Source organism: Trachurus japonicus, chromosome 14 (genome assembly GCF_045865225.1).
Source record: "Trachurus japonicus isolate A0001 chromosome 14, Traja_1.0".
Taxonomy (NCBI): domain Eukaryota; kingdom Metazoa; phylum Chordata; class Actinopteri; order Carangiformes; family Carangidae; genus Trachurus; species Trachurus japonicus.
The window spans coordinates 9,371,218-9,391,152 of NC_140920.1; the positions used below are offsets into that span (position 1 = coordinate 9,371,218).

Here is a 19,935-nt window from a genome sequence, read left to right on the forward strand (position 1 = left end):
GATGGATAGTGGATGCAGTGACCTTATTTTAACGGCATTTATAGTTCCTCTGGTATCTTTATCATAGTCCCATAAAATTCCTTTAAAAATTCCTCAATTTCCCCAGAGGACACGTTGTGGCGCCCGTTTCATGCTTAATGCTAACTCATATAGTAAAATGTCACCAATTACTATTCCATAAAGCATATGTAGCTAAAATAAAAATATTAAAGTAAATTAAGTGGTGCAAATACATAATGCCCTAAATGTCTTAGTGAAATATGTTTTAAAATGCCAGTATTTCCTCTTAAGTAAGAACAAAATGAGGCACAGTTGGTTTTCCTCCTGGCACATACTCTGGGTTTTTTTTAATTACCTGTCATGAAACAATGAAATCACACATCAGTTTTAGTGGCACTGGCTTTATATTTTACTATATAAGATGTAAAAAGAAACAAACACAGACTGAGTTCAGTAATGTTAATTGTGTCTCTATATTGTTCCTTATGGGAAAAAATGTGAATTAGTTGAATCCAGCCATTACAGTAAAGTAAGAGAGTGGATTCAAAAACAGAGTTATATATATTCAAACGTGGTTTTTGCCCTTGGTGCAACACAAAGAAAACTGGAACTAAAGTTCAACAGGGCCTCAGCGGCGGTCCGTCATTTGAGAGCAAATTGCCTTCAGTATTTGTAAAAGTAAAGTTTTAGGGAACTGTCACAGTGACAGACACACCCTTTCTATCATTGCCCACAGTGAAATACAATGTGGTGTTTTTATGTTTTGATAAAATTTGAAATAGGAAACAGGAAAAACTTCCAAATTGAAAGTCAAATGATGGTCTTTATTGACTTTGACACAAAATGTGTTTTATTTATTAATGTAAATGCTACATAACAGTTAGAATATACCTAGTGTAATACAATGTGACATGACAGCGTGCTATTCCAGGTACACACACGCACACACCAATGCAATCCAACACATGTTCTTAAAGTAAAACCTCCCTAAAGTTACAGAGAGTTTTTCTCTACTGGCGGATTTTCTTAAATATTAAACCACATTGTAAGTGATATGTTTCCGAGCCAGCTGTGGGAACGTAATGTATAGTTTCCCTAAAAAAAATCCGCTGCACCTCCAGCGCTCAGACAAAGGCAATAGTGAGCTGTTGTCCAGACCTTGACCTTGCAAGTGGTATAGCTTAACATGGCTGCCTCGTGCACGGCCGGCCAGCTCCACTGGGACCGGGAGATCAGGTGTTGTCATGCCGTCTCTGGAGCAGACACGTTTCACAGACCACAACAAGCTCTCCCCCTCTGGGAACACCTGGATCCTGCGGCTAAACGTGTTTGCCAAACAGGGTCTGCTGCCATGTTTTATATACAGTACAGTATGATAGCCCCATATGTGTTTGTACCTTATTTACAGTGCAGGGGTTTGCGATCCTGCTTCCAGAGAGACTCCATGTGTTTTACATGGCAGTCAACTGTGAATGGGCACAGGTTAGAGCGGGAGTGTGTGGGAGTTGTGGAGCTTCCAGCAGGACCGGGCCCGTCTACAGACAGACTTTTTTTTACAAACAGGCTCTCCATTCCTGAGCTAGGATCAACACGCAGCCCCCTTGATCCTCACATCTCACCTCCCAAGCAACACGGGGGGGGTGGACACCTTCAGAGGGAGGCGGGTGGGTGACAGAACCGCTGGAGTTCATGATAATGAAATAACTCATGTCGAGTAAGAGTGGAGTCGTTTGATAGATAATCCACATGTAGAATCAAATACAGCTTTACAAACATAATGTTCCCATTACATTTTTTTCACACACTCAATATAATCAACTTTTGACATGGCGAGAGCACTGGTGTAAAAAAAAAAAAGAAAAAGAAAAAGATACAGGATGTGTATGAAAATATGTACCGAAAACATTTCCATGATTCCAAAACACATTGTTCCTTTTTTAATATATATAATATGTTGTTGGTTAACCCAGATGTGGCTTCACCTTGAGCTGGATGTTTCTTTTTCAAATGAGCTCCAATCGGTAAATTAGATAAATCCTTTTGGACGTTTTAGAACCGCAAAGAAATATTTCAACAGCCCAAAATGTAATGTATGCAGATAAACAGAAACTGTAATTTATTTCCAATCTTTTCTACAATGTTATCATATTGCATAAATATTATTATAGTTTAAATTCTAAGTAAAAAATATGACATTTCAAACTTGGCTGAATGAATAATGTTGTCATGTTGCTCTGGATGAATACAGTGTTAATAGGTAGTAGGAATGAGTCCTCGGCCTCACAGCACTGGGCCATTGTTCTTCACATTTCAAGAGGGTCGAGCCATTATCATGAATCTGGCGGCTCACCAGGGGGAAAGTAAGGACACTCGACTTTCATCAGAGCCTGAATGGGTGCAGAGTTACTATTATACCGTTGGAAATACATCCCATGCTCCCAGCGGGCTGCATGTCGATTCAACTGGCCTCTCTCAAACTCGACTGGCAAAACAGATATTCATTTGCATTCTTCCTTAGTGTCATTAAAGTTTCAAAGGGATTTGGGAAAAGAGAAATAATAGAAAACAAAAACAATGCAGTAGACATGGTATGATGTCAACTTGGTTCTGTTTCAATGCCAAACCCTCATTCCACAATCAGAAAAAAAGATTAACTGATGTTTTTTGATACTTTTAACCCGCATCCTTTATTTTTTGTCTTTCTTTAATAAGAGTGGCAGAAATATGTAAACCACAATGATGAATTAATAAAAGTCGAACTCTCTGATGAGGAATGTTCATTTCTGCCTGTTCAGCCTGTTTTCTGTTACTAACTAAACCCATCTGACCATAGATAATGTTCCAATCAAAATTAGAACCAGGAGCTTGATTAACAGCCATCAAAAATGCAGTAAAATGAGGACATAAAAGGGGATTTTTCGAATGGAAACAATCAGTGAACCATAATCTGTAACGGTTACTTTTCATTTTGCCTCTTATCTCCAACTCGACGCTGAACGGAGCAGCCAGCCGATTATTGGCAAATAACAAGAACATCATGTTTATCGTAAACAGTCTTCTGAGAGGGTAGGAGCCGTCCGTCGGATTAGACCTGTGGAGGGACAGTGACAGCTTCAGAGCAGCCATGTGAAAATCTCATCAGCCCCTGGTGTCCCTCCTGTGAAAGCTGCCGCAGCGCACGGTGGGGATCGCCACAGAAACAACAAGCGCCGTCCAATCTGTCTGACTGGACCCACATCTTTTGTGTACCATTTGTTTATAACCTCTGTCTCTCTATTGTGCTTTGAGGATGGAGCTCTTTCAAGTGACAGATGGGTGGCACTTTTGAACATGTCATGTGGTCTTCAAGGAGCCAACACCAATGCACTCGGAGTTCAGTGACACTGGATGATCATTCTGGGGGGAAAAAAAAACCCAAATCGGCATGTTCTGCTCTGAGCCGAGGGTATGTAAGTTCCCTGCATTACAGATCAACCAGCCAAGTGAAGAAAGTATCGCAGTAACGCAGCTACTTTCACACATTACAGTCCAGAGCATCATAAATCTCAGCTAAACACATCCATTCACTGCTCCACCAACTTTAAAGAGAAAATCTACACTGACACAGACTTTTAAGTACATTTTCTCCTCCAGTGATTATTATGTTTTTACGCACACCACAAGATGGACATTATAGGCTCGAGACATTAACTAGTGATAGAGTTGTTTCATTGTGACTGGATCAATTGAAAAGTTGAATTTTGTCCCACTTTTTGTCATGTGGGTAGGTTATATTTGATGTAGAGCATTGCTTATGCTTGTGAATCAGAAGATACGTCTATAATCCCCTAAAACGTCTTGAGCTTTATTCCATTATTTCCTCTCCATGCAGCTGCAGGATTTGTTTCACGACATCATCACCATAGTCTTTCTCTTAACTTTTCAGCTGGTTCAAGACTGAGCTATTAATCACATAACTATGAACATACGTAAATTCTTTTTTGGGATGGATTTCCTTTTTTGAAAAAAAAAATTTCATCTATGAAACGTATCACTGTGTCTAAGGAGGTGCTGCTGGAGAGGAGCAAAAGGTGTTGAGGACAGAAGGTGGTGGGGGTGAACTACTTGGGTGGGGTGATGTTTTCAGCAGAGTCTGTGTCGCGCCGTTCATTTACAGACATCGCTCCTCCTGGTAAACACAATACGGGTGGGCACCAGCCCAGCTGCAGTCCTATAAACACTACAATAGATAAATTGTGCAGATACATCTGGTTCTTATGAATTCTGCTTTTTAGATGTTTGGTTGGCAGAGGTGTGAGAACACAGCGCATCCTTAAAAATGATTAAAGCTTACCTCTTTGAGGATTACAAAAGCGCTCTGAATTCCAAGGACATGCTTGTTGCTCTGTGAAAGTGTTCCAGGACGAAATAAATGGATGTCTTTTCACATAAGGAGCTGAGCACTGGAAATCAAGTTAAGTTTGTGAGTGATCATAAATAAAATCAACTACGTCATGATGGGATGAAGGTCTTACACACCTCCTGTCCAGGTTAAACACATTCACTAAAGACAGTCCATCAGAAGACACTCAGTTCAAAATTGTTTAGCTTTACAATGGCAAGTAAAAATGAAGTGTTTTTTAAGGGAACAATCAACAAGTTGACAACCAAATAATTCAAACCAAAAGTTCTGTCATAGTACTGAGAGGATCTGCATTCAGGCCTTCACTGCCAATTTTCCCTGAAAGGGAACCTTGAAATAAAATCCACTTAAGCCCTGTGTCTTCCCGTCCAGAGTGTAGTTAAATCCTGGCTGTGTATGGACATGATTACAGAGTGCCACAGGTTTTACATCAGTGCAGAACCTTGACTTCCAGCAGGAAGCCTGGTGCACGGGTCAATTATGGCCGTAACTTGTTTTGCTTAAAGATGGAGGATGTGTTCTTCATGCTCAAACACACAGGCTGCACCTGAGATTTAAACTCTAACAATGTTCACGTCTACATCCAAAAAGTAAATAAATAAAACACAGCTTGTAGGAGTATTACTCTTGGCAGAGAGTGTAGACGTGGGGTTATTATGAGACGATGCTGGTGTGCTGAGGCCTGCATGTGAACACTGCTGCGGCCCACAGCGGAGACAGATCCGTTTGCTCAGCAGCATAGCGGGGACACGGAGATGCTCCTTTCACAGTGAGCTGAGCACTGACAATCAGGGCTTTGTCAGGGAGGCATCTGCTGTTACAGCTCACAGGAAGAATACATGTCTCTTTAAAAAGTGCACTCACTGGGGTTATCAGTGTGAAAGATCGGGTGACTTCATGTCAGTAAACACAAACTGCATGTATGTGGTGAGGTTATAACAGTAGCATACTGTCTTTCAAATTCAGTTTTTGTTTAAACTGGGATAAGATCTTGAACATTTAGAACAGTTTTAACCAGTTGACAACTGGTAGTAAACGGGAAGACATTCAAAAACTGTGCAGTGAAAAGCTGTGGGGCTTTTTCAACAAATCAATTTATCTTAGGCTTTAAATGTAGCATCAATCACCATTGGTCAACATTTAACAAACACGAGGCTTACATTAAGTTGTAAATGATAAAAGCTTCTCTAATTGTTACTACAGAAGCTGTGGTATTGAAATTATTTGTAAAGGCTTATTCACTGTTCGAAATTCATAGCAAATAATTGACGACTCACAGAAAACATTTGTTCCAAGAAATTACATATTAACTAAGTGTCAATTGTCACAATGGAGCCCCAAAGCAACAATTTGCATGACTGACATACTGCTAAAACTGGTCTTTCTTACATGCCCAGCACACTGAGGACAAAAAGTGATTGTTCATAATATTTACTCAGTATCTAGAGATAGTTTTGTTGGTATGGTCTCAATAAGCCTCCCTGAAAACACACATTCTTGTTGATCAGAAGGTGAAACATCTAGGGAATTTCTATTCTAGGTATTATGAGAATATCTTATTTTACTTGTTAATTTAAGAATAAAAATATAATAGAAGCTGTGTACTTTCATTTACCATCATAGCAATAGTGGTGATGCGTGTAAAAGTACTCCTGTAACCAGTAGCAGCTGAGCTCCATGACTTCTTCTGCTGGACCTGACTCATGATCTGATGATGATTTAGGAAAATTAATTTGGTGCTAACAGGTTTACAGTTTAACAGCTTACAGGTATACTTCCCCAATTTAAGTCCCACTTGTTACCAGTCACTTCTTTCTTCAAGAAAATTATAGCCTCACTGCGCCATCTTGTGTTGACTTGCAAACATGACTAGACTTGGAAACATACATAGAGCTGACGACACAGTACATCGCACTTCATAGAAATTCAAAAAACAAACAAATAATTTGGAGCATTTTATTACTTTTCTGACAAATATATATATGAAGGTTTTCCTATTAAGGAAACATTCTTTCAAAGATACGTTTACAGCAAATTCATTCCTGCAAAGAGACAGGAAACATGGGAAATCATCAGAAGACATGATGGAACTAACTATTTCTATTTGTGCCCAGGAAAGGTAAGGGTGCAATTTAATAATTATAATGAATTGATGATGGTGATACAGAAGTCAGTCTGATCATTTTTGGTAATGATAAAAATAGAGTTGTTTCACATGCCAATGGGACATTTTTAAACATCTGTATTATCATAATACATGGGGTGAATTATTAGTTTTGCATCAAGGCACACAAGCATTGATAACCATCATTGGAACATTGCTTTTCTTGCCAAGAAATTGGTCCCATTGGGCAGTGCAACTGTACAAACTACAGAATAAAAAAAAACATAACATAGGGCCTGGTTTGCAGGAAAACAACAAAAGGAAATCTCAAAGAATTTAGATCAATAATGTACACAGAAATATTGAGTTCAGGCTCGATTAGGGCTGAGACACAATAGTTCTTAAATATGGTTGCAGTGACATCTCAAACGCAATACTCAAATCTGCTAACTGTGATGGAAGACCTGCAGCTCTTAAAGAGCATAGAGCTCGGTGAGAGACCTCTTTTCCTGCTGTATAAACTCCAGTAAGCTTCTTTTTCCTTGCCTGAAGTTGCTCTCCCTCCTTGAAAAAGGCAAGATAACCTGGAGTCTGAGAAGAGTTTCAATGTTGCTAAAACTTCTAATCTGTGATGTCTTGAGGGTATCGAGCACAGTAGTTGGGAGATAGCCAGCCAAGGGATCCAACCACTTCTCCTTCCAGGACTTCATCTCAGAGTGGAGGGAGGCCTGATCTGGCAGGTCCTCCTTGTACAGGCGGAACACAAGACCACTAAGAATGCTGGTTTCTACTTTGGACATTGCGTAAGGCACAATCTCCAGACACTTCAAAGTATCCAATACCTTATCTGCAAAAAGGTCATCAATCTCTGCAATTGAGTGCGCTACAACCTTCATGCTCACTGATTCTTTGTAAAAGTCACTGAGGGGCTCTAGAAGCACTGAGTGCAACATGGTGACATGCAGTTTCGAGGCCAATGCAACAGTTTCCTCAAACCAGGCCTTGTGATGGGTATCAACATCATCTTTCAGTTTACTGAGGGATGCTTTGACATCGGGCAAACTGTTCACAGCAAGTAAAACATCTAAAGGTTTGCCCTGAAGAGACTGGCTAAGTTTTTTAGTTACACTCGAGATGTTTTTCTGCACAACTGTTGATAGGATGAACTCAAAGTTTCTGATTGCAGTAAAGAACTGCGATGCTTGCTGCTGGTTTGAAGTGCTTCCCTCCCTTTTCAATTCATTCAAGCATAGCATGACTGCTTCTAAAATCTCTACCATCACTTCATGCATGTCATGACTCTTCTCCCAGTTCTTGATGAGTTTGTCTCTCAGCTCGTTACCTTTTCCTTCATCATGCTGGAACACATGAATGATCATGTCTTCCAGTTTGTTCTGGCGTTCTACATCTTCTGTGAGCCAGTGTAATATTTTGCCTATGAGAACTGCTCCATCAGCTGCTTCTTCAGAAGGAGAAGATTTGGCTAGCCATACATTAAGTGACAACGCAGAGCTGACAGTTCGTACAGCCTGGGGGTATTTCTTAGCTATTGCTAGACTTACAGCCCTCATCCGAGCACCTACTTCACCAACACTCAACAAAGCCTGTCCTCTACAGTACTCCATATTGAGGCCCCACTTCTCAGATAGGGCAATCTCAATAGCATCTGCAAGGACAACTGAATCTTCACTGAAGGGTATGAAAGCCAGTGTTTCTTCACACTGGATGTCCTCTTTGTTTAGGTACCTGATGCACAAGGGGATATAGAGCTCACCATCAATTTCAACAGCCTGCTCAGTTATAACTGTGAAGAACTGAGAGTCCCAGAGCTCCTTGAGGATTTGTTCACGTAGTTGTGGCTCATAGAATGATACTGGTGTTCTTGGCCCTTGAACGGCCTCCAATGTCACATCAGCCACTTCCCCGCCTCCATCAACAGGATTCTCTGCTACACCAGAGGCTTGCGATTCTGTTGGTGCTGCTGGAGGGAGAAAAAACCCCCAAAACAATCAATGACATCAACCTATTTCAATCCTCTTAAAATCAGACCTAAACACAGTGATGTTTTTCAAATGTAGCTGCCATAGATGCACTTACCACTGTTCAGCTTTAGTCTTTGCAAAGTTGTCATCACCTGAAAAATTCAGAACATGTGTAACACTGGTTAGAATGCATGCAAAAATACTTATTTTCCGTTACATCATAATGTTTAAGCAAGTATGATCCAAGGCAGTGACTAATTATTTTCTTTACCTATATCATATATATATATATATATATTTATTGATTAATAGTTTATTTATAGTGTGTTAAATGCTATAAAACTGAGAAAAATGTAGGAAACTTTTTAAATTTACCTGGGATAGACAAGGCCTGCTCTCTGGATCCACCTCCATACACCTCTCAATGACCTCAGGTAGTCTCTGCAGAGTAGAGTTTTGAGAGAGGAGCAACACATGATCTGTTCTATTGCCTTTGCATAGGGTGTTTTTTAACAGATCCCTCATGGAATTCAGGGTGGTTTTCATGAGATCAAACTCCATACTGACACTTGGCAGGACGGCAACTAGCCTAAGCAACAAAGTAACTGTTGGGTGACTCTTTGACTCAGGATGGACAAGTGTTTCAGCGATGGATGTTGGAGGAGCAACATCTTGGTATTTCTCTCTCCAGACAGTGGCCCAGGCATTGATTTCCTGTTCAGCTGCTTCTGGCTCGGTAAGATCTGCAAGATAGAGACTAAATGGCTTGTCTGTGGACTCCGACAGAATAGGCTGTGGATTGCAGGAGGGCAGCAATGACAGGACTGACAGGGCCTTTAAATGGTTGTCTGAGAAACTGTACTTCATCTCATCAATGAGACTTCTGAGGAGAGGGACACTCAGATTTTCTCTGTAATATAACTCAGGGGACTCATAGCTGTTGGCCTCCTCAGAGAAGCACACTTGTTCAGGAGCTACCTTGGTTGCTAGTTGGAAGGCCTGCTCAAACCACGTGGAGTGCAGAGTGCTCACATTTTCTAACATCTTGTTCAGAGTTTCTATGATTGAGGGGATTTTTTCCACTTCACAGAGAATATCAGCAGGGTTTCCACAGCGGAAGACAGTGCTACAGTTACGAAGAGGGGCACAGGCATTCTTCAGAATCACCAGGGTGACTATGAAATCCATATTTCTTAGAGCAGTACAGAGAACTTGTGCATGCATTGACTTGGCACCTGTCGTACTTGAGCTAACAGCATCCAGGCAGCTCAGAATACCCTCCAATGTGTCGGCGAGTATGTCAAAGAAGTCCTCTCTCTTTTTCCACCTTGAGCAACATGTTTCTGGAATTTCCTCCAGGGCCTCTCTTGGCATGTTCAAAAGTCCATCAACAGCTTGTGCCAACTGTCCCTCCAGACAAGGAGATTCATCAAAGAACATCAGCAGGTCTTCCGTGATGTCCAACATTTTTGTTACTGAGGGGCAAGGCACACTTCCTGCCAGCCAATGGGCAAGGCCACAAGACTCACTGGGTGTTACTACAGAGAGTGGATAACTCTTGAGGAAATCCAAAGACATTTTCTTCAGGCTTTGGTAACCTGAGCCCAAGTGCATGAATGCTTGTCCCCGGCAGTGAGACATTGGCAAGCCCCAGTCTTCGCTGAGAATCTTTGCAAGGTTATTTGCTTGTGTATCAACATCACAGGTTTCATCAAATGGTAAGAAACCAATGAGCTCTACCTTAGGGGCAGACTCTCCGACATACCTGACAAAGACAGGTACATGTGTCTTGTCAGCGATTTTAACAGGTTTGTCTGTGATAAGTGAGAAGTATGGAGACTCCTGGATTTCCTTGAGTATAACATCCCTGATTCCATCTATGAGGAGATTCATCATTTCATCGTCACCTACAGAAGATGTACATTTGTTCTCTTTTCCAAACCAGTGACACATGCTGAGCTCCTGGATGAAATGCTCCCTGTCCTCTTCTGAGATGTCAGAGAGACTGCTGTTTTTTCTACCCAGTAGTGCAGCCATTCTAAATACTGTTGCTAGACTTAGACGATTATCTCCAGCATGCCCGTTTTCATCTGCTGGTTTCATGTCTTGGTCCTCCATTTTGTCAGGAGATAGTTCAATTTTGGGCTCGTCGGGATCCTCCTTGATGGAATCAACTAAATGTATCAGGGAGAATAACAGAAAACAATAGAACTGTTATGGTAAACTGCTCAAATGGCAAACAAACAATACAAAAAACTTATGGACATTAGTTGAGCAATGTGCCATTAATGGTTAGGAATTGCTAATAAACACATGACCAAGTTGTATTATAACAAGCATACCTTCCATATTATTCTCAGAGTTCCTGATTAAACTTTTGGATTCCTTGTCCTGTGGGTATAGCAAAGTACAAAGAAATTAGTCTGACATTCATAAATCAAATAAATAGAACGAGGCAAGAAAACATTTGAAATGTAACATCTGTAACAATATAACAATTTTATGTTATAATCAAAATTTTAAAAAAGAAAAAAGAAACACATACCAGACAGATACCCTCCAAGGCTTGTGGCGTGACCTTCAAACACTGGGTCACCATACGGTCCAGGTCTCTGTTGAAGTCCGTGCCCACCTGCAGCATAGCCAAGCATGAGGATCTGTCTTTAGGATTTGTATTTCTCAGGTACTCTTGGAACTTCTTATGGCGCATAACAACACCACAGTCTTCCAGTGCTGTGCTGGGCAGCACAGACATAATCCTCAACAGTGCATTGATGTTCCCAAAGTACTGCATAAGTGGCAGACGGAGTGTGTGAAATATGGAATCTGGGATGGTAACAGAAGCCACTTTGGTCTTCCAGGTTACTCTCCAACAACACAACTCTGTGAAGAAGTTGTCAGCATCAGGGAGATCTCTGCTGTAGAGAGGAGGCTTCGTTTTCAAGCTCTCAAACATGTAACTTACTGTTACTGAACATGGAACCAGGGAGAGGAAGTTGAGAGCTTCTTTGTGGTCTTCTGAGAAATGATCCTTCACTGCATTGATAAGATTATCTACTAGGGGCACACTTAAGCCGTCTTTGTAAAACCCAACGGGTTTCATCATGCTGTCCCTTGGCAAAGTGTTTTCAGGCACTTCAATCTGCACTCTTAGACTCTGTGCAATTGCACAAGCCTCATCAAACCAGTTCTGGTGAAACACCTTCATATTTGTCTTCACTCGGTTCAGAGTGGCCACAATACCAGCGATTTGGCAAAGCTGTGAGGCGGCACTGAAGTGGTCCTTCTGAAGACCTGCACTCAGCTCTTTGGTAAAAGAGGATGCATTCTTTAAGATCACCATGGCAATGATGAAATCAAATTCCATGACTTTGCAGAGAAGTGCCCCAGCTTGTTCAGACACAAAGGCCTTCCATCTCTGGGGGTTGTTTTTGACTTTCTCCAGACATTCAACCAGGGGCTCCAGCATCTGCACAAAGACTTCATAAGAGTCATGCTTCTCTTGCCATAGGGAACAGAATTTTCCTTGTAACTCTTGGACCTTTTCATAGCTCTCTCTAAGACCATAGGCTATTACATGGTCGAGTTGTTTTTCTAAAGTAGCACTGCTACCAAAAAACATCAAAACTTCTTCAAATGTATCCAGGGCTCTTTTAACAGCAGACACTGGGATCGATTTTGACCACCAGGTGTTGAAAGAGTAGGAGGAGCAGTGTGTACTTATAGCAAGTGGATATTTCTCCTGAACTTTGCAGGCAAAGGCTTTTAGCTTGTAGGACACATCACCAGAGCCTAGATATGCTTGACCTCTGCAGTTATTCAAATCAAGACGCCATTCGTCTGTAACTATTTCCAGAAGACGCTGTACCATAGTATCACAATCAAGATCTGCCTCAAGGAATCCCATCAGCTCCAGTCGCATAACATCAAAACTGTCCACAAACCTAAGGAAAAGTGGAAGGTAGTCTTTCTCGCCCAGTTTGACAACACGATCGATGAAAAAGGAAAAGAATGAACTCCCTACTTCTGTGAGGATTCCCTCCCTGACAGCATTTTCGCACACAGTGAGAACTTCTTTCATTTCAGACTTGGTCACGTATTCAACCTCTCCATCCTGAGCAGAAGTGTCACTATGCAGCCTGCTTTGACTGCTGTATGCGGATGCCACTGCAGCCTGTAAAGCAGATTTAAGAGCTTCTCTATCAGTCTCTGCACACTTCAGCTCCACAAGCCTTTCAGCATCCATCTCTAAGTTTATGAGATGTAATTCCTCTTCAGTGTCCTTCTCAGCATGGTTTCCATGGGCAGCCACTGAAATGAAAAGTGGGAAAGGTTGTCTAAGCGGAGGTTATTTCATCACAGGACAGTGATAAATAAGCAAAAAAAGTGTGTATGTTTAAAATCGGCATTTAATGATAACACTGTTGAACATGATCAAATATTTCCTTCCACACTGACTTTTTTTTTTTTAATGTTCCTTATTAGAATAGAGTGGACTTGTCATTGTACCAGTAGAATGAAACTGTTGTAGCGTTTGGTCTGTAGAGTTAACATTTTTGTGTATCAATCTACATTTTGAGAACTTCACTGACCCAAACTTGTATTCTCTTACCTTTGGAGGTCTTCTCCTTTGTGTCATCATCCTGTACTCAATACACAGAGACAGAAAAGAATTATGTATTTTGAAGAAGAAATGTTGCTTTGTGACACAAGTGAGCTATGAAATGTCAACAAAATTCTGCTAATGGATGTCTACTCACCATTTGCAGCAACTGCAGGATGTCTGGGTGCTTTTGGACATACGACTCCACCATTTGTTCAACATTGAGTTGTACATCTTGGTTCACATAGACATATGCCATGCTGCACTGTCTTTGGTCCTCTGGTGTGGCTCTCAGGTAGGAGTGGCACCGGTCCAGTACCATATGGTATTGCCCGTACACATCAGCCTCTGCATTTACACATGGAACAGTACCTAACACCCTCAGCAAGCTCTGCACATTTGGGTAAAACCCAATATCTGGAATCTTGAGTGTAGCAAACACCGTGGTTGGTAAGATTCTGCGCTTGCTTGCATGTCTCCATTTCACTTCCCAGCAACCAAGCTCTTCGTAGAATGTGTCTGGCCTTGCAAGGTTGTTCAAGTTGGCATCTGCTACCTTATCCCTGCGAATGCTGAAATTGTGGTCAGCCATGTAAGATGGTACTAACGACAGCCATCGAAGAATCCTCACCATCTCTGTGCTGAACACTCTCTTCACCTCTGCGACAAGATACTGCAAGACAGGTCGGCTGAGAGTTTCTCTGTAAAAGTCCTCCAGTGGTGTTTCACTTGTGTCTTCTTGGTCTATCTCTGGCTTAATGACCTCCACTCCCAGCTTCTTGGCACGGCCAACAGCATCTGAAAACCATTTCCTGTGGAATATTGCAAGCTCCTGTTGGTATTTGTTTACCAGCTTTAAGGCATTGGAAATTGTGTACTGCAAGGTACTGCTGATGCTAATTATTCCCCTGAGACTTGAGTTGAGTATGCTCACACAACAGAGAGTGTTCTTCAGAACAACAAGTGTGATGATGAAGTTGAAATTCTTCAAAACTGGCTTGAGCTTGGCCATCTGTTCAGCAGTGTCTTCATCTACCTTTGAAATCATCTCATTGATGCAGTTCAGGAATGGCTCCAGAATATCTAACATAGTCTGGAAGGCATCAGTGCTATATTCCCAATTCCCACTGACAGCTGCTTTGATTCTTTCCACTTCCCCCTTTACATGCCCATATGTCATCTGGATCTTTCCCTCCAATCTTTTGGATAGCTCTGGTGTTCTCCTGAGTAATGAGGCCACCTCCTCTACAGTGTCTGCGACCTTCTGGATGGAGGGCACAGGCATGCAGCGAATAATCCATATGTTGAAGGCATATGGGTCACTTGGTGACAGAACTACTTGTGGAAACTCCTGCAGAATTCTGCAGGTAAGGTCTCGCATTTTCTGACACATACTGCCTGTAACCAGATAAGTGAGTCCTCTGCAGTGCTCCATCCTTAGCCCCCACTTGTTTCTCAACTCAGACAGAAGCATGTAAAACAGATTCTCTGCATCCATGTCGCATGGTAGGAACCCCACGAGGTGCTTCTGAGGGAACCCAGCTGTCGTGACGGACCTGATGAAAACTGGGATCTGATCTTTTCCCTCTATCCTCGTCACATCCTGAAGCAGAATGGAGAAGAATCGTGCCAGTCTAAGGCTGTTCTGGATCTCCTCTCGCATGAGGTCTTCACTGAACTGGAGGATTTCTTTCTTGTCAATTTTCTCCACACAGACACGATTGAGAGCTTGCTGCCCACGAGTACCTCCGATTGGCTCATCAGTGTTGATGTTTGCACCATTGATGCTGAATCCAGTCACTGCTAGGATTTCCTTAAAATATACTTTCAGAGTCTCTTTTGCTTTGGAGGTGGCCACATCTTCTTGTATTAGGCCATCTGGCTGCAGTTCAGGGATTGCACTGTTCTCTCCAGCTAATTCATTTGTCTCCTCAGTCACATTAGCTGTTGCTGTGTTTTCTGATAGGAAAGACAAAAAAATGATTGACAGGTGGAGATGATCAGTGTATCAGTAATTACAACAAGAGAAAATAGATTAACATAAACTATTGCCAGGAACACACTCCCTGTATTGTGTGAGCATGGTGGCCGACGTTGCCGAGTTGCTGTGGAGAAACATACATGCATGTTCACATGAGCTGTGTCTCTACTGCATTGCTGCTCCATCTCCCGATGTACACAGAGTTTGTAGGTTACTGCAATGTTGGATTTATCTCAATCATTAATTCATTTCTGATTTATTTTTGGCAGAAAACAACACTGGAGTGCCACGGTTGATGTAGATGCTAATGCAGTTTGCAAATATTTTCATGTCAATATAATGTGGTGATTTAGTTTCAACATCAACAACTCCAGCTGAAGCTGTCAAGTTCTGTGCAATGTTGATATTATGAAGTCAATATTTCTTTTCTCTGTCTACTTCTGTTGGGAGCACATATGAAAACAGGGTGAATGTTTCATGCAACACCATGGTGGTGAAGAGACTCCACTCTGACCCACTAACATGTGGTGAAATGAAAATCAACATATTCTGCAGGTGCCACACTCACACCTTAAACTCAAAAGCCTAGAAAAAGAACTTTAAGGATGATTTTAAACAGTCACTGTACCTTTTGTTTTCTTGACAGAAGTAGCTTCTTCTTCCAACTATGAAGATGAAAATGACAATTACATGTTTGCATTTTTCATGTCTGATGAAAAATATTTGCAATTATTTAAAATACATAAATTTTCATTATTGCCACACTTACGGGATCTCTCGTTCGTTTCCTGTTGCAGGTTGATTGATTATTCGCAGGAGTTGTAAAGTCAAATATGGTTGGAACAGCATCTTCCTTTAAGACACAACTGGTGGCACTCTGAAAACAAAAAAATAAAAAAGGTAATCTGTGTTAGGCATATTATGTGACAACATTTTATGTAAAGTCAAAAAAAAAAATCTGTTTTACTGACCCAAATTTTAATATCAATTCAAAGTGTGATAAAGGTCACTAAAAATAAGATCAAAGAAACTTGTCATTATCCTACAAACCAAAAAAGAATTATTACTGTTACCAAAAATTATATATGTGTTTTGGCAAAACATATTGACCTGTCTCTTGCACACTGCATAGTGATGTAATTTAATTCTGAATATTCATTTTCTCTTGTTCCTTGTCTTTTTGCTACACAGGTGTTATTTGTGCCTTCAGATATAACACAACTTAAGATCCCTTTACTTGGGTCACTTCATATTGATTTTTGAATGAATTTAATGATTGATCAATCTATGATTTTGCCCATTACTTAACATTAAATAACCCATACTAACAAATAACATATGCTTTATCTCATTTATTAAGTAATAAGACATTTAATTCAGTACTTTGTATATGCTCTATTGATAGCAAATATAGCTTTCACTGTTCTTGGGTGAGTCTCTACAAGCTTTCCACACCTGGACTCAGGCAGTTTATCCCATTCCTCTTGGCAGATCCTTTCAAACTCCATCAGATTGGATGGGAAGTGTCTGTGAACTGCCATCCCAAGGTCTCTCCACAGATGTTTTCGGGGTTTAAGGCTGAGACTTGGCTTGGCCACTCAAGTAAAGACAGACACTTGTCCTGAAGCCAGTGCAGCAATGTCTTTTTTATATATATATATATCTTTACTCTTTTATTGTGTAACCTTTATTATGTTTTATATTTCACTGCTCTGTAAAGCATTTTGAATAGCCCTAGTGTATGAAATGTGCAATACAAATAAAGCTGCCTGCCTTGCCTCTTCTTGGCTGAATGCTACAGGTCATAATCTTCCTGCATTAATCATTGCTCCAATCTCAGATGTGTTCACCAGTTCCTGGTCCTCACCAGACATTGTTTTAAGTTCTTGTGTTTAACTCAAGTCAAGTTGTAGGCACATTTCAAGGATGATTACAGAACAGAAGATGCACCTGATCACAATCAGATGTGCCACACCAAAGGGTCAGAATATTTTTTTCATATTAATTTTCAAATACATTTAATATTTTAATAAAGTGCCATGTTCTAATTTTGCCATCTTGGGTTACTGAGGGCTGTTTCATGAGCAAAAAACAGTTTTATCCATTTTTTTTAATTACCAAAAAACAAAGTGTGCAGGAGCTAAATTCTTTCTGAAAGCAGTTTAATTTACAGATTTGATGCCAATGTTGCAAAGCGGTGCCTGCCAATACATTTGAGGCTGTATGAGAGCCACTTTCAAGTATTGAATAAGGAACATTACGTCTGTGTTTTAAACGTGTAAAGCTTCAGAAAAAAGATCAAATTGTAATGAACTGTTGTGTTTAATGGCATTAAGCTGTTCCAGGTGTACCTAATAAACTGGTAATTCAGGCTGCAAAAGTAGCTAAGTGTCTTAGTTTTGATGGACCTGTATTACTGGTAGTGAACAAAGCAATGAATGAAACGGCAATGTTCCCTTCTTCTCTAATACAATTATGAGCAATACATCTGCATCTTACCTGTTGAGAGATCATAGAGGGCTCAAAGTGCTTCGCACAAAGTCTGTACAGATTATGCAACTGCTCTGGAGGCTCTAATTCCAAATCTTGGCGACGACAGTTGCTCAGCCATTGTTTACAGCTGAAAAATAGAGCACAAACTTGATTAAAAAATGCATTTGCCAAATAACTTGCGCACATTATCTTAGGTACTTAAATAACAGTTTATCAAATAATCATTTATCATTTGACAAAAATCCATTAGAGCTCCCAAAGCTTTAAGAGCTCTTAATTCATTTCTGATGTGAAGACAGTTTTTCTCCATTTTAAATACCGTTTTCATTAATTAAATCAAGGAAATGTTGATGCTTCACATTAATACATTAATATTGTATCTGACATGTCTGCTTGAGTGAGGCTACCTTTTTGACCTGGTTAATTAGGCTCAACAGTAGCATCAAAAAGAAAAGAAAAAATGATTAGGCTAATCAATAATTATTTAAAGGTGACCTGCTTTTCTTATCTCAACATGTTTAATGTGCACCCGAGTAAATGCTAACTGTGTCAACTTTTAAAAAAATCCCAGCTACATTAAATGATCGTAACTTTTAGTCCAAGATAACACTGTTGCACAACTCTGTCTGTGAGGTATGCTTTTGCTGATACAGTATGTGGCCTTGTCTTGCACAATTACGTGGATGTTGTAGAGCTGCTCATACACCTGACTGATGCATATCTGTTTTCTTTGGCTGCAAACACAACCCAGCCTGCAATAGCAATAGACCTACTGTAGAAGAAAGCATTGTGTTGTGGCTTATTAGGCCACTTCTGCGTTTTATTTTTGACTTCTCTCTGTCAACTGATTATACTGATGCATGCTGGGAATATGAGTGGATAGAAATGCTTTTAAGCAAATGGAAGTTACTTCCCTCGTTTTAACACATCAGGCGGGTACAAATTTAAAAATGAGGGCACAGAGCAAATGAGCGTAAAGTAAAAAAACAAACAAACAAACAAAAACCCAACACAAACTCATTGCAGAGCTGAGCTTTCTTTATTGACACCCCGTGATGTATTCACAGGTAGTCTTTCCTCTGGCTTGGAGGTTGCATTTCCTGTGCCCAGATAGAGACAGTGCTGTGATTCAGCCAGCTGAACTACAGCTGCCATGAAATTACAGGTTTTAAAATTAATTAGAGTGAATAGATTTATTTAAGCAAGATAGCATGCCTACTGTTACGCAATACGACTGGGCTCCCAGTGAAAGAAAAAAAAACATCCAGTGCAATCTATGAGGCAGCAACAGGATAACAGGAGGCGCTAGAGACTGCTCGTTATTTGTAAGGGCATCATCACCTGTTAAATCGACGTACATATTAGTTTCGATACATATTTCTTACAGTGAAATGCACTGTAAAAAAACGACTGCGTAATTTCTTTCGATTGCGCCCCAATAAAACAACACGAATCCATAACAGGAATTCAGTTTTCCTGCGCTAATGTCTGTCCCTTAACGTTACACACAGGCATCGAGACGGTAGGTGTCGTGTACCGATGGTGATTTAAATTACAACACAAAAAAGTTTTTAAGTATGGTTTCTCTCGGGTTTGTGAGATTACTGAACACAAAGATAAACCGATGGAGTCGATATCACACGCCTGTGACGATTTCCCGAAACCCTTAACGAGTAAACCGAGCCAATTTCACTCATTTTTTTTCTTTCAAGAGTAATAACTAGTCTGCGCCATTTTCGACAGACTTGTGTCACTGTTAGCCAGTTAGCCGCGATGCTAGGCGGCTAACGCTAATGCTAACTGTGGTGGCGGCTAACACATTCATTGTGCATGTTCAAGGCGCTTTTTATTTTCAACCCACGGCTCAATAAAAAATATATAAGCACGTCTCTTACCGCTCCGGGTCCACGGGGAAGCTGAAAAGGGTAGTGGTGGATTCCCCCGGCTGGTAATCACAGCTCGCCACGGCGCAGCAGTCAGTCATTTTCTGACTGCAATGTAGCTGTAGCTGCTAAGTTAGCTCGCTTTAGCTGGCGGTTGCAAAGCTGGCAAGCCTACTATGAGCAAACCTGCAGGAGGAGAGTCTACAGAGTCATGCCGTTGGGCAACAACCCGGCAACCGACACGGTTTCGGAGCTTTAAGTGTTGTTTTCGCTTTAAAGTCTCTTTGGCCAAACTAAGAACCTACTAATCCCATGCTTTCAAAAGTTAAATGTTGCGTGGTGAGCCAAGAGAGTCGCCGAAAGCGTGTTATCCCAGCAAACAGGAACTACACCGTGCAGTACAACATGTTCCTCAGCAGAGGGCAGAGTGGCCCCGCCAGGCTGCTGGGCCAGAGAGTTTCCCCCTGCCAAGATAACTTCCATCCTA

The 19,935-nt window shown here is 40.9% G+C and overlaps 1 protein-coding gene across 2 annotated transcripts; it reads right to left on the reverse strand.

The window, feature by feature from the left end:
• Positions 1-6,347: 6,347 nt before the first annotated feature.
• On the reverse strand, positions 6,348-19,851 carry LOC146974224 (uncharacterized). Of its 2 annotated transcripts, none has more exons than XM_085797344.1 (11): positions 19,461-19,851; positions 17,572-17,692; positions 15,842-15,949; positions 15,701-15,737; positions 13,249-15,050; positions 13,101-13,131; positions 11,034-12,799; positions 10,831-10,879; positions 8,864-10,662; positions 8,604-8,640; positions 6,348-8,484 (listed from the first exon to the last, which is right to left on the reverse strand). In XM_085797344.1, the coding sequence occupies exons 1-11, from the start codon at positions 19,547-19,549 to the stop codon at positions 6,980-6,982; spliced, it is 7,344 nt and encodes a 2,447-aa protein (XP_085653470.1). In that variant the 5' UTR covers positions 19,550-19,851; the 3' UTR covers positions 6,348-6,979. The 2 variants fall into 2 exon arrangements, with proteins under 2 accessions (XP_085653470.1, XP_085653469.1); XM_085797343.1 differs by having other exon boundaries at positions 6,348-8,487.
• Positions 19,852-19,935: the final 84 nt, after the last annotated feature.